Source organism: Myxocyprinus asiaticus, chromosome 18 (assembly GCF_019703515.2).
Source record: "Myxocyprinus asiaticus isolate MX2 ecotype Aquarium Trade chromosome 18, UBuf_Myxa_2, whole genome shotgun sequence".
In the NCBI taxonomy this organism is placed as follows: Eukaryota; Metazoa; Chordata; class Actinopteri; order Cypriniformes; family Catostomidae; genus Myxocyprinus; species Myxocyprinus asiaticus.
The window spans coordinates 24,506,084-24,520,082 of NC_059361.1; the positions used below are offsets into that span (position 1 = coordinate 24,506,084).

At 34.5% G+C, this 13,999-nt stretch overlaps 1 protein-coding gene across 1 annotated transcript; it reads left to right on the forward strand.

The window, feature by feature from the left end:
- Positions 1–1,674: 1,674 nt before the first annotated feature.
- Positions 1,675–8,866, forward strand: LOC127455980 (purine nucleoside phosphorylase-like). The gene is made up of 6 exons (XM_051724214.1): positions 1,675–1,871; positions 4,227–4,396; positions 4,697–4,800; positions 5,968–6,143; positions 6,476–6,666; positions 8,016–8,866. Exons 1-6 carry the CDS (start codon positions 1,828–1,830, stop codon positions 8,210–8,212), a joined length of 882 nt encoding a protein of 293 aa, XP_051580174.1. The 5' UTR covers positions 1,675–1,827; the 3' UTR covers positions 8,213–8,866.
- The last annotated feature ends 5,133 nt before the right edge of the window (positions 8,867–13,999 follow it).

Genomic DNA, 13,999 nt, shown 5'->3' on the forward strand with positions numbered 1-13,999 from the left:
AACTACCACAGTACTTTCCTCTAACACCTGTTTGTCACAATACACTGCAAAACATTCCTGATCCATGAGGTCATCACGTGCAATATCTAAACAGTATCTAATATTTAATATTATTTTTTTATTTATTTATGTAGCTAATGTAGTTTATGTAGCTAATGAGAATCCCAGAAATTATCACATTTATTTTTAGACAAAATAATTTTTTATTGATTTCAGTTTTGTTCAAGGTGATTAAATCAAATGTTTTTTGTTAAACTGTCCAATAAGTGAAAGGGGTAAAAAGCCCCCCGTTGCAGGGGCTGAATGCCCCAATATAACACATTGTTTTTCTTAAGTGGGGCGAATAGATTTGTTATGCAAAATGTTCAAAGTGGGCTCACATTGACTGATCCAGTCACAACAGTGATGCATTTGTTAAAAGAATATTTGAGATGTTATGAAATGCCAGATGTAATCGAAATTAGCAGATAATGGCTAACCCTTTTCTGAAGTGGTTATTTTTAACTCAAATTTTTAACTTCAAAGTGTGGGGTAAAAGACTCCTTCGCCACTTTTTTGTTTTTTTTAAGAATTTTATCAAAACAACCTTATTGTTATTATTTCTTTTCACAGAAATTATGTTGCTCCATTAATATTAAGCAAATATATATATATATATATATATATACACACACACTACCAGTCAAAAGTTTTGAAACACTTATTCTTTATTATTATTTATTTATTTATTTATTTATTTATTTTTCACATTTTAGAATAATAGTAAAGTCATCAAAACTATGGAATAACATAAATGGAACTATGGGAATTATGTTGTGACTAAACAAAATCCAAAATAAATCAAAACTGTGTTATATTTTAGCATCTTCAAAGTAGTCACCCTTTGCCGAGAATTTGCAGACATGTACTCTTGACATTTTCTCAACCAACTTCTTGAGGTATCACCCTGGGATGCTTTTTAAACAGTATTGAAGGAGTTCCCATCTATGTTGGGCACTTATTGGCTGCTTTTCTTTATTATTTGGTCCAAGTCATCAATTTCAAAAACCTTTTTTTGAATTTTATTTTTTATTTATTAAATTTTAGTTATATAATGACATGAATTAATATAGTGGCACAATTATATTTTTGTCTACAAAACTATTTAATTTGTATTTTTATAATTTCAAACATTTAAGCATACACCTTCAGATCAAAAGATTTTTAAGATCATGAGAAACATTTCAGTCAAGTGTTTCAAAACTTTTGACTGGTAGTGTGTATATGTATGTATATATATATATATATATATATATATATATATATATATATATATATATATATATATATATATATTATTTTTAACTTGATACACTTTCCATATTACAATTTGGACTGAATATGTGTCATAATAAGGTGGCAAGTTACTTAAGTAATTTTAGCTAATGGACAATAAAGAAGAGGCTTTGATATTACAATAACGTTAACTTCAGGCTTTTCATCTTGTATTTAAATGTAAAATAAATAGAAAAAAAAAGAAACATCCATAATTACAGTCTCCGCGTGTGACTAGTGAAACTTTACCAGGACCATTTAGTAAAACTATAGGCAAACACGTTCTTTTCCCTGCTGTGGTGTCAGTGAGGCATGTCTGTGTTGGTCCTGGCAGGATGACAGTTCTCAAGGCTCTTCTAAGTGCGGGCCAGTGAGCGGCCCACCCTAACAGAAAATTGGATTAGAACAACGAGAGCTTTTTAAGAAAAGAGTTTAAGAACAACTCCTCCTCCGTCACACCACCCTTCGGTTATTTGACCTTTGGCTTGCTCAGGTTTCTCTGTATTGTCACTCATGCAAACAGCCACTGCGGACATGTCAACATCCAACGAATGCAGGTAAGGTGAAAAACAAATATATGCAGAGAGTGCCAGATTATATGTGATATCTTGAGTTGCGCTTCCTCGCTGTCACTTAATTTTCATCCCTTTGCTAAACAAGGCTCTATGTCACATGCAAATCTGAAGTCTTATCTGAACAGGTGGCATATCATTTAAAATGACCTATATGTTTTACATGCAGCCTCTATCCTCTAAAGGATTTTCATCCTTCTGTCCGTTATTCTTAATTTTTATACCACTATTCAACTTCCACTTTGACTGTAAACATGAGAACATGTTTAGAATGGGGTTATTTTCGGTTGATCAGATGCTCGAATCAAATAATAATAAAAAAAGAGTAACTGCATATTTATAAAATCTACCATCCGTAATCATGGTTGCGTAGCAGAATCCTCCTATTCAGCTTGGAGTGCGCACAGAATTATACGCAGCTCTTAAAGAGACAGGCTGCAATAAGCACGGTCCCAAAAAAGGACATCATAGCTGTTGGCAGGCCTTTTGAAAGTCAAAAAATGGGCAGCACTGTGATTAGAAAATAAGTGACCTATTGTGCATTCTCAATGAGTGTTTCGCAGTCACGTACTGTTTGAAGCTCATCCTGGTGGAAGCGCTCTGAATGGAAAGTGCTGATCCAGCAACGCCCTGCAGCACCACGGACAGCGCATGCTTACAACACGTCCATTGGGCTCTTCCTACCCAACATGTTACATGTTCGAAAAGCTTCCTAATCATAAACGTGGCTAGCCCAACTACGTAAGCAGTTCCACAAGGATGCATTTAAAGTTTTCTTTTTTTTTTGTTCCCAGACTAATAAGACTAGATTTATATGCATCATATCTTAATTCAGATTAGGATGATTAACGCTTTATGGTGGTTAACTAAAGAGTTGATAGAAACTTTATGAGAACCAAAGAGCATACTGGGTTGGTGACAGACTGTTGCTTTTGGCACTGTCATATTGAATAACTACAAGCATAAAGCCAACAATTACAATACATGACAAAGCAAAACATGGCATGACCTGCTTTGGATAAACACCCAGCTAATGCCCAGTGATTAGTATCGACCATTGATAATACTGTTTATTATTTTTTCTATTAGTTACAGCTCATAAATTGATTGGTTACACAACTACATTAGTTAACATTACTAAAGAACAATACTTTTTCAGCACTAATTCATCTTGGTTAATGTTAATTTCTACACATACTATTACATTTTTAGACATTTTTAAAAGTTGTATATGTTATGAACTAACAGTGAACAATACTATCTTTATAAATTAATTTGTAACATATAACAATAAAGATTAATAAATACTGTAAAAATATATTGTATATTATTAGTTCATAATACCGGTAACACTTTACAATAAGGTTCCATACATTAACATTAGTTAATGCATTAGGTATCATGAACTAATAATGAGCAAATTATTTTTTACAGCATTTATTAATCTTTGTTAATGTTACTTTACAAAAAAAAAAAAATTGTTCATTGTTAGTTCATAGAGCATTATCTAATGTTAACATATACAACTTTTGATTTTAAAAATGGATTACTAGATGTTGAAATTAACATTAAACAAGATTAATAAATGCTGTAAAAGGATTGTTTATTGTTAGTTCATATGAACTAATGTTGTTAATTAATGTAAACAAATGGAACCTTATTGGTGTTACCACAATACCTGATACATTTTCTAAATCTAACAAATAGATCCTGTTGTAAAGTGTTACCAATTGATTTAACGCTCTACTGCATGTCATTTGGCTTGTATGGTAACACTACCAGGGTTATACAGCAGCTTGCACACTTAGATAGTTACTGGAAATAATTTACTACACTGATTGTTGAAGACCATCTAAATGTGACAGTAAAGACAGTAAAAGGGGTCATTCAACATACTGCAGCACAATATCAGAGATAATGGCAAACAGAATGAAGTACAGTATAATACAATAGAATAAATAACTGAATATATTTGTCTAAAAAAAGCTTTTGCTGCTTTAGACAAGTGTGTGGTTTCTTTTTCTATTCTAAATACTGTTGTCAGCTGACTTGCATCTCATCATTGTCCTCCCTCTCAAAGCAACTTGATAGGGTCACTGCACTTGACAGGTCATTTTACGTTAACGTGTGTGTATCAAACACAGATCATTCTGACAGCTACCTACAGTATTTCACAACCAACTGTTACCTCAATTAAGAAATGACTCCTAGTCAGACATGATCCAACAGTGTGACTTTAATTTTGCCACTGCAAAGTATACTATTAATAAATGACTGAATCTTGCGAGCCTGCCCCTTGAATTTTTTTTAAGCAGAAACACAGTTTTTGTTTCTGTCTAGCTACAGCTATGAAGAGTACAAAGAAACAGCAGACTGGCTGTTTGCTCATACAGATATCCGACCCAAAGTGGCAATTATCTGTGGCTCAGGGCTGGGTGGATTGGCTGACCTGCTGGACAACAAGACCATATTTCCTTTTGATAAAATCCCCCGATTCCCCCACAGTACAGGTAGGAGACAGATTTTTCTGTCATATGAGTTACTAAAATTCACAAAAACCATTGGTGTATTGTGAGGATTTCACATTTGTTTCATAACCTATTCATTGAATACACACAAATAGAAAGGTAAAACAAAGATGTTAATATTTACCCAAATTGTAACATCTAACAACCTAGCAATTCACTTATTGTGAAACTGCAATGCTGCAGTGTTGACATTTGTAATTGTATTGACAATATCTGATCATTGTATTACTGTAAGAAACATTAAAACATACAACCCCCCTGATTTTCCTCTTGTCTCTTCAGTGCAAGGACATAAAGGCCAGCTGGTGTTTGGAGAGCTGAATGGCAAGCAGTGTGTTTGTATGCAAGGCCGTTTCCATTTCTATGAAGGCTATAACATAGCCATGGTGAGTATCATTCTCCAAAAACACCTCAAAAGGAAAATTGTCCTCTCAGTGGGTGTGTATTTCATGCACTATTGTATCTTATTAAAATGTGAGTATCGCAATTCACCTGCTTTTTCTGCGGACTGTAACAAACAATGTGTTTATCATGTTTGCACAAAGAAAGCATGTCTAAAAACAAAACCAGAACCAAAATATATGTAAAAGCAATTGGGTTTTGATAACTATGAGTTATTGGAAAATGGTTTTTGAAAAAGCACATTGTCACTTTTCAAACGAGTTCTCTTCCATTTTTAATAAATGCTTTGAAAAGAATCAAAGTCAATCTTTCAATTTTTCTTTTCCTTTAGCAATAATAAACCACAGCACTAACATATAGGTTATTCTGTGTTTAACCATTGATTTCTCAGCATTACTTAGCACTACTATCAACAATTTAAGTAGAACAGAGAAGAGCACAGTTAACCTTTGATAACTTTCTCTTTCATTCAGTAATGCCTCCTTTAAACTTTTACAACATAACTTCAGTGGTTAAACAATGTTCAGAAATGCACAGACATATACTTGTTCTTTGTTGCAGAAGCCAAGTGAAATATGTGTTTCTGTTATTTATGATTCTTGGGCTTGTTTGTTTATGAGTGACTGAAATTGCTTTCCACATTCTTGACTGTATTGTAGAAAAGCAGTCATGTGTTTGAGTGTCATTTCTTAATTCAGTGCCAGCTGGGGCAAAAACCATTTCCTAACATGTTCAGTTTCTCAAATTTACTAAAAGGTGAAGTGTGTAGTTTTTTGCTGTTTAAAAGCTTTCTCCTATAGCAGTTTATTGTTCAGAAACAACAATCAGTTGGATTCATAGGATAGTTCACCCAAAAAGTGTAAAAACCAAGGCTCTGTTTGTTTGAGCATACCAACCTGCCTGACAGTAACAATGGCTAAACCAATGGCATGAGTTATTGGTGGGACAATCTGTTTTTCAGCTAATAGCATTACTGCAAATGTTCAAAGACTACCAAAGGCCCATATTAATTGGCCTGAGAATTATACAGTTTAGACAAAGAGGGATAAAAACTACAGTATATACCAATCTTCAGTTTCCTATTTCATGAAGATAATAATAATAATAATAATAATAATAAAACATATTATGTTATTCTCACCATGTTTTAGGTCACATACCCAGTAAGAGTGTTCTTCCTCCTTGGTATTGAGACTCTGATTGTGACTAATGCTGCTGGAGGACTAAATCCCAAGTTTAAAGTGGGTGACATCATGTTAATCAAAGACCATATCAACATGCCGGGCTTTGCAGGTCAAAATCCCTTGTGTGGTCGAAATGAGGACAGGTGAATTAGTAGTGTATTAACAGTTTAAATATATTATTCAAACATATAATCATACTGTATATATATTTGTGGTCGTGTTTTGTTGTTACCATTATGTCAATAAAAAAGCTTGTCTGAATGACCTACAGAACTTGAAAAATTGGGCAGAAAATGAAAGGAATGGATTAAACTTATTTGTAATTAAATGATTTATTTTTATTTGAAAAATACATGTATGTTTTTACTGATAGGAGTAAACAGTTTTTTAAATAATTTAGTTTAGGTTTCTGCTATCAGCCTTTGAATATCATCTAAATAGCTCTTCTTCAAGGATTTGTAATATGTTTCTGTAGATTTGGAGTGCGCTTTCCCTGCATGTCTGATGCATATGATAGAGACTTGGCGCGACTGGCCAGGAAGATTGCTGAACAACTGGGCTGTGCCTCCTTCCTCCAGGAGGGCATTTACTGCATGTTGGCTGGACCCTCTTATGAGACGATTGCTGAATGTCGAGTTCTACAGATGCTTGGGGCGGATGCTGTAGGTATGTACTATAAAACACTTTCTATGGAATGCTGTCACTTGCGAGCAAGACAAAATGCATGTATTATAAGTTAAAAGAGATTGTTAAAAGAACCACAAATATTTATAATCATTTATACTGAAAATAATTACTAGTAAGTTACTAAATTTTTATTTTGCAAGTTTTTGCACACTTTTTTCTAAGTAAATCTTAAATCTTAAATCTACTTTATGACATAATATTGATTAAAGTGAGTAAATTTATCTTAAACATTTCAGTAAATTCAGTAATTTACAAATATATTATACATGGTACTTAAATAAACTAAGTAAAATTTAAATAATCATCTTATTATAACATCACAATTTAAAATTTCTTTAATAACATTTGATTTATCATATACTACATGATATATGGAAGTCTCCCACAGGGAAACTTAATGCATGCTATGTAGTCTATAAGACAAAATCACCCTGCATTACCGGTAATAGAAATGAGATCTAGAGCTGCACACGCAGACCTCAACACTTGGTGCACAAGACACCATAGCAGTGACAATCAACAGATAACCTTTTTTGATCATGAACAGGTCATTCTGAGTAGAAAATGAACTTAAGACTGCACAAAACAAGAAGTTACGAAACATAACAACAAATTTAACAATAAAAACGGTGTAAATAAACTTGCAAACAGTGAATCCATGCAAGCTCATTAATAATTCAAGCCCAGTAAATGCTGGGAACACCAGCTTCGAAAAGTAAAATGTACTTTATTTACCAGTGAAATTTACTCAAATTAGCAAATAAATATGACAAAGTTTCCTGCTTTAGGATTAATAAATGATGATACATTTTCAACATTACAAACAATCTTATATTTACTTATAAGCTAGAGCTTGAGCTTGTATGAATATATAATTTACTTAATATTTTTAAGTTCATTCTTAAACTAACTACAGTATTTTAATGTAGAATGCACTTAATCTTTTCTGCTATATTTACTTCACAAAATAGTTTTTTTTTTTAGTGTAGATTTATTTAGAAATATTATATTAAAGGGATAGTTCACTCAAAAAATTAGAATTTTGTCATTATTTACTCACGCTCATGTTATTCCAAACCTGTTTGACCTTCTTTGTTCTGCTTAGCACGAAAGGAGAAATTCTGAAAATTTGAATTTATTCTCCTTTGTACTGCAGAAGAAAGAAAGTCATTTGGGTTTGGAATTATATGAGGGTGAGTAAATAATGACAGAATTCTCATTTTTGGGTGAAATATCAGTTTAACCTTAAAAATATTACTAATTCATTAAAAAATAGGGCCATCTGACAGTTCATTTGGGATGATCGTTTCTTTGTGTCTGCACTCTAGGTATGAGTACCGTTCCAGAGGTGGTGGTCGCTCGACACTGTGGGTTGCGTGTGTTTGGACTCTCAATTATTACCAACAAGGTAGTGACTGATTATGACAGCAAAGAGAGGGCTAATCATGAAGAGGTGCTGGAAACCACCCGTATACGGACTGAAGATCTGCAAAGGCTAGTCAGCCATTTGGTGATAAAAATGTAGTGCAACCGTTTGCTACATGTAGCAAGTAAAATAATCTTTTGGGGTTGCTCTTAATAATCTTCAGCACAGTTTCATATTTTGACACAAACAGCTTAACAATGTAGAATGACAATGCAACCTAATTCTCATGTATCTAATTCAGGGTAAGAGTAACTTTATAGACATTCCAGTGCCTCAAGACTCTCCCAAGTCTAACTTTAGGCTTGGTTAATTTTGTGATAAGCTCACATCCTTTCAGGAATTAATGTTAAGAACAACTGAAATGAATCAGCGTTACAATCAGTACTCTGTGTCTAAATTGAAGAGTTAAAGACAGACATGCTATTCATCAAAAGGGGCAAAAACATTTATATAAATCTGTATGAAAGGGAATTTATTATTTATTAATTTTGCATAAAATACTAAATTAGGTGGATAATTACAATTCGATAACAAATGATTAATATATTGTTGGATGTAAATAAATGTTTTATCTTTTTAGTTTTAAAGACTAAATATTTTAATAATGTTTTATAATTTTTTCTGCAATTACAAGTGAAAAATCTCTTTGTACAGATACTTTACAGATTTTTTACATTTTGGAATTGGATGCATTTTACTATTAATATTATATTGAGGCATACAGAACAACAAATAAATTACAATATAAATGTTGTTTGGTGGTGAATACATTTTTAAAACATCTGTGTTCCTTTCCTTTTTCCATTTTGAGATCTTTTGCATGTTCTTGTTTGTTGTTGTTATGAGAACAACACTGCATTGAATATAAGAATTTATCATGTGTTTAGAGAGGGCCATTGTGACGATACGTTTTAATCACGGTCAATGGTCCATGGTTATGTTTTCTGCAGTCCATACATTGTGTGTAGGTCAGTAAATAAAAGAGAGAGAGGTGAAAGGTTGTGTGCACACACACACACTGGAATACACACATCATTTTAATCACTACATTATTGATAAATCTTGATGATCCACCTCTGAAGTAGAGATTAAATGAAATATTTAGCAACATCAAGCTTGCGGCAACTCTCTCACCAAGCAAAAACATAATGTAAGGGGAAACATGTTTTGCAATCTGCAGAATGTCATACTGTATACCTCGCAAGCTGTGGTATAGAACATGTCACTGCTAAAGAGTAGCAAGCTTTTGAAGTCATTTATGATCACTCAATGGCTCAGTCATAAAATATTGTCTATATTTTAGATTGCAATAATAAGTGGATGTTTGTGTGTTTGAGAGAGAACATCTATTTGTTTGTGAAACACATACATACGTTTTTGGTAGAAAAGTTATTTTAGAGGAAGGAAGGTGATCTTTCCTTCTCCAATGATGACAGAACATTTAGATCAATCTGTTATTCAGATGCTACAACACAGACTTCCACAAAATATTTATGCAAACCCCGTTGTACTGAGTCTGCCCAGAGTAGCACTTTTCAGAAACATCACATTCCCTGTGTGCCATTAGTGAGTGGGTTACTGTTATGCAGTTAGTGACAGGCCATTCCCTGAAATATTCAAGTGTTTGTGCACAGGGTGTCTGCAGTGGTGACTACTTCCATATGATGGTTTTCTAGAGGAACAGCTTTCAAGTCAGAAAATATAATGGTGGTATTCTGAACATTATGTATATAAATAATAATACCCAAAACTCTCACTCTCATGTGATATCTATGGTGACATAACAGAAATTTAAAGAAATAGTTCACCCACAATTAATCTGTCAAGCTCAAAAAAGAACAAAAAACCCACCATATCATAAATGTACATGCAACTACAATGGCAAGAAAAAGTATGTGAACCCTTTTGAATTAGCTGGTTTTCTGCATTAATTGGTCATAAAATGTGATCTCATCTTCATCAAAGTCACAAGTATAGACAAACACAATGTGATTAAGCTAACAACACATAAAAAATTATAATCTTTCACGTCTTTAGTGAACACATCCAATTAAACATTCACAGTGCTGTGAAAAAGTACGTGAACCCTTGGATTTAATAATTGGCTGAACCTCCTTTGGCAGCAATAATCTCAACCAAGCATTTCTGGTAGCTGCGGATTAGACCTGCACAACGTTCAGAAGGAATTTTGGACCATTCTTCCTTACAGAACGGCTTCAGCTCAGCTATATTCTAAGGATGTCTGTTGTGAACAGCTCTCTTGAGGTCATTCCACAGCATCTCTATTGGGTTAAGGTCTGGGCTCTGACTGGGCCTCTCCAAAAGGTGGATTTTCTATTTTTGGAGCCATTCTGTGTGGCTTTACTTCGATGTTTAGGGTCATTTTCCTGCTGCATCACTCAGCTTCTACTAAGCTTCAGCTGGCACAGAGCCACCCTGACATAATCCTGTAGGATATCTTGATAAACTTGGGGATTCATTTTCCCTCGATGATGGCAAGCGGTCCAGGCCCCAAAGCAGCAAAGAAGCCCCAAATCATGATGCTCCCTCCACTGTACTTCATCCTTGAGATGATGTTTTAATGTTGGTGTGCGGTGCCCTTTTTACACCATATGTAGTGCTGTGTTTTCTTCCCAACAATTCAACCTTTTTTTCATCAGTTCACAATACATTTTCCCAGTAGCACAGTGGAGTTTCAAAGTGGTCTTTGGCAAACTTCAGGTGCACAGCAATGTTTTTTTAAGAATGCAGCAGCTTCCTTTGTGGTGTCCTGCCATGGATGTTTTCAGTATAGTAGACTCATAAACAGAGATATTAACCAGTTTCAATGACTCCTTCAAGTCTTTAGCTGTCACTCTAGGGTTCTTTGTTACTAGTGGTGAGCCATGCATTTGAAGTCTAGGCCTTCAGTGTGATTCATGCCATTAAGAAAACATAGTTTCACAATGAATAAGACACCCTATGCCTTTGGGCATCATACATTATGTCGCATAATGTATAATTTAAAAACACATCCACGTACGAAAGCCAGAACTTGAAATGACACTTAATGCTCAAGCAAGTCTGATTTTAACTGCAGCATGACTGTTTTGTGAAATGAACATCTCCCGAACAGACATTCAAAAATCACAATTTTTCATATGAATCTACCAAGGAGGTCTATAATACCTTAAAAAATCTATCTAATAATATTTGTGATTTAAACGTTGCTTGCAATAAATTTCGTTTCGTCAGGGTACACGGTTATGCAGCATTCCATTTAAGTTGGATGTGGGATATTCCTACTTGATATCTCCAACCATAAATAAATGCCATTCCCCGATATTCTGAAGATGATATTTAAGGAAACAAAACTGCAATGCTCCCATTAGCTTAGCAGGGGTTTGACTCTCATTAGAGATGTCTCCTAGCAACCCAACTGATAAACAATGCTGCAGCCCTAGCATTTGTGCTTCAGGTGTACGATTATCAAAAGAGATTATAATGTTTTATACACCTGTTTCTGCAGGCATTTGTTAAATAAGCTTTAATATCATGTAATGTAGAAACAAACTCATTTATCGATATTACTTAATAAAGTGAATGTTTATCACTTAGTTTGTATACAGTATCTCCCTGAGCGTCGAAATGTTTGTGTGACATCATGCCCCTGCATCTCGGCGAAATCGGAGTTGAGAATTTCTGCACAAGCCTACAAGTTGTAATTATGACTTAAAGATGCATTTTATTGCACTTTTCCTAGTAGAAAATTGTAAAATCTGACTTTCCGAGTTGAATGGAATGCAGCACTACTTTTCAAAACTTGATCCGACACTGAATGCTCAAGCAGCCTAATTTACACTTAGAAAACTCCTGATGTTGCTATAACAATCCAAAAAGCACTTACCAATTTACTTGAAGTGAAAATCAGTCCTCCTTTCCTGTTTAATAAATTAAGCAATCACACAGTCATGCAGAACATCTCCTGTTTTTAAATCCATACGGATCTCTTTCTCAACGGCAATAACAGCAGTAACAGCCGACTGGTCAGCAAGATCTCACGCTCTTCACTTTCAAATTACGTACATCACTTAAAGCGTGATTGCATCACTCAAGGCCAGCTAGAAGGCCTCAACCTGGATATTTCCTAAAGATCACACCCACCAAGAACAAATAAATCAATCTGATTGGCTGATGAATCTGACAATCTGTCTTTATATGCTCATTCATTTGCACTGTTGAGGGATTCTCTGGAAATTCTAAAGGCCTGAGGGGGTGGAGCTCAGACTCACGTGCTGCTTCGGCTTTGGGCATGCGATTTGTGAAACAGTTGTCACAATTTGCTTGTAAGTATCAAGGAATAAATTCTGACTGGATAAACGTTTTTTGTTTGTAGTTTAATTAAGAGTGGAAAGCGATTAAAAATACATAGGCAAAAAGGTGATTGAGAATGAAAGGATGAAAAATATTTATTTATTTGGCATGTTAGGCCAGCAGAGATGGCTTTGCTGGCCCTGAGAATTTGCCACTGTTTGTTACCTCATTGAGCATTCTGCGGTGTGCCCTTTGAGTCATCTTTGATCTCCAAGATCTTGAAATAACTTTGTAACCCTTTCCAGCTTTATGCAAAGCAACAATTCTTGATCCTAGGTCTTCTGAAATCTTTCGGTAAGGTTTAGATGAATAATTTAGGGCAGAGCATTGGTTTTGTTTACTTGAAACTAGAAAAAAAATAAGAGGTTTTAAAATTACTGCTCTATCATCTCACATTGCATTTTATGACACTATTGGTTAGGTTTCGGTTAAAGGTTTCGGTTAGGCATGTAGGATTTGTTAATTTAAAACTCCATAGAGTATTTACCTTAAAAACACGTAACGTGATAATGTAGCATGCTGGAAAACTGTGTCCGCAAATAAGATTGAAAGCTTTGGAAGACGGAAAGATGATCAGTGAACAGCATCTTAAATTTTGGTTTGCTCCTCATACAAAATGTTGGGGCTTCGTTCAGGAGTGGATTTGGTTATTAGCAATAATTAATAATTATCAAAGATAATTATTAATTATTAAAATCAATAGAACATTGATTAGAATCAACATTAGCTTATTAATCCCTCAAATCAACAACCATCAAAGATAATTAGTAATTATTAAAATCAATAGAACATTGATTAGATTCAACATTAGCTTACAAATCCTTCAAATCAACAATCATCAAAGATAACTATCAATTATCAAAATCAATAGAATATTAATAAGAATTAATATTGTCGGGGTACCACCCTGCAATTAGGTACTAATAAACAGACAGCATAGCAGTCTCAATATAGGATTGTTCTCTGAGGAAAGTTGATGTCTGGAGAACATCGACATTCAAAAGGTAAACAATGAAGGCTTGAATCCGAGTACTGACATCTCCTGCCAGCCTTTGGCACAGGTGTATGCAGAACAATACCAAAACACTTCTCTTTAAAGTATAACAAAATTTATTGATGCAGTAATATCAATTAATAATCACTACAATGCAGTTGATAAACTACCGACTTCCAGCTACAAACTAAACAGTAACATATATATATGGTAACAGATAAGCCTATAATACATGACAGGAGGGTAGGTGTGTGTATGTATGAATGGGTGTGTGTGTGTGTGTGTGTGTGTGTGTGTAAGGAGAGAAGGAGTTCACAAAATGCCGGGCGTGGCTCTCGTGGAGAGTGTGTCACGCAAGGTTTCTGGCCATAGAATGTGGCCGCGAATGTTGGTGGAGAGACTGGTTAATGGCGTCTGCCCATTTAACGCGTGTCTCTGCTGGTACGATAACTTAGGGACAAAGCTTGGCTCTATCGCCAAGTTATCTGTTCGTCAAATGTGTGTGCAGGTATGTCTGTGAGGTGTCATGTGTGTGTGTG

Coding starts and splice junctions, on each gene's coding strand:
- LOC127455980 (XM_051724214.1), top strand. CDS start 1,828: ATGCAAACAGCCACTGCGGACATGTCAACATCCAACGAATGCAG. Junction 1,872..4,226: donor TCAACATCCAACGAATGCAG/GTAAGGTGAAAA, acceptor GTTTCTGTCTAG/CTACAGCTATGAAGAGTACA. Junction 6,667..8,015: donor GCTTGGGGCGGATGCTGTAG/GTATGTACTATA, acceptor TCTGCACTCTAG/GTATGAGTACCGTTCCAGAG.